Source organism: Chrysochloris asiatica, unplaced genomic scaffold, assembly GCF_000296735.1.
Source record: "Chrysochloris asiatica unplaced genomic scaffold, ChrAsi1.0 scaffold00394, whole genome shotgun sequence".
NCBI lineage: Eukaryota > Metazoa > Chordata > Mammalia > Afrosoricida > Chrysochloridae > Chrysochloris > Chrysochloris asiatica.
In genome coordinates this window covers 538803-540018 of record NW_006408912.1, presented here as the reverse complement: position 1 = coordinate 540018, position 1216 = coordinate 538803, and the positions used below count along the sequence as shown (strand labels likewise).

General features: G+C 36.4%; 1 protein-coding gene across 1 annotated transcript in view; it reads left to right on the top strand.

The window, feature by feature from the left end:
* SLC30A9 (solute carrier family 30 (zinc transporter), member 9) overlaps positions 1-1216 on the top strand; it is a 145056-nt gene that overhangs the window by 12980 nt on the left and 130860 nt on the right. Inside the window, exon 2 of the mRNA XM_006876608.1 lies at positions 706-870. Within this exon, the coding sequence (XP_006876670.1) occupies positions 706-870 (165 nt within the window). The remainder of the gene's footprint in view (positions 1-705; positions 871-1216) is intronic.

Here is a 1216-nt window from a genome sequence, read left to right as displayed (position 1 = left end):
AGATGGATTGGCCAAGTGGCAGCATTGATGGACTCAAGCATGGCAACAGTAGTGAGGTTGGCCCAGGATCAGGCAGTGTTTCGTTCTGCTGTGCATAAGGTTGCTATGGGTCAGTACTGACTAGATGGCACCTAACAACAACAGTAACAGTGGGCTCAAACATAACTATTGTGAGGATGGCACAGGACTGGGCAGTATTTCCTTCTGTTGTGCATACAGTCGCGATGGATTTGAATTGACTCAGCAGTACATGAATGTCTTATTTGATTTTATGCATTTATAAAAGCTTCCATTATATATATATATATATGGAATAATAGGAAAAATGTCCTTTATTTCTTCTTTACAGAATTTTGTCCCTGTGTACGTGTTTTTGTTAAGTGCCATCAAGTCAGTTCTGGCTCTTAGCAGCCCTGTATATAGGGTTTCCAAAAAGTGGGAAGTGGGTTTAATACAGCAACCTTGTGGTTAGCAATTCTGTGCTTATCCTATAGTGACATACCAGGGCTCCCTTGTATATATGACAGGCCACTAAAATATTTCCAATAGAGGTAGTGGTTTGTTATAGTATTATTTGGATATTTAGAAGTAGTTCTAATTTTACTGTATTTTATTTTGTAATATTACTTTTTGAACATTATATGTTTATTTTACTGTGTATAAAATATCTGAGTTGTTTAAAATTTATTTATTTATTTTTTTTAGAATGGCAGAATTTAGTGACATTTGGAAGCTTTTCAAACCTGGTTCCCTTCCACCCATACATCTGTTCACTGAGTCAAGTAAAGTTGTACTCCACAAATGTTCAAAAAGAAGGACAGGGACCACAGACTATCAGAGTAGAAAAAGTACCAACACTTGATGAAGCAGGTATGTATACATTTAAAAATTTTCAAGTTGTTTGTCTTATCTACTAGAATACTTTGTGGAAGATTGTTCCTGGAATGTTTGGTAGAATTTACCTGTAAAACTCTCTGGGCTGATGTTTTCTTGGTGGGATAGTCTTTTGGTATTTTTTTTTTTAACGTTAGTTTTTTTTTTTGTAATGTTTGATTACTAATTATGTGATAGTTTACATGGGAGAACATTCGTTTTACATTCATCCTATCGTATATTGTTACCTTGCCACGGTTACAATCCCCTCCATGCATCATCAACCAACCACAGGGTATACCCTGTAAGCCTTCCTCCTGGTCGTCAGTACACAGCCCCTCTC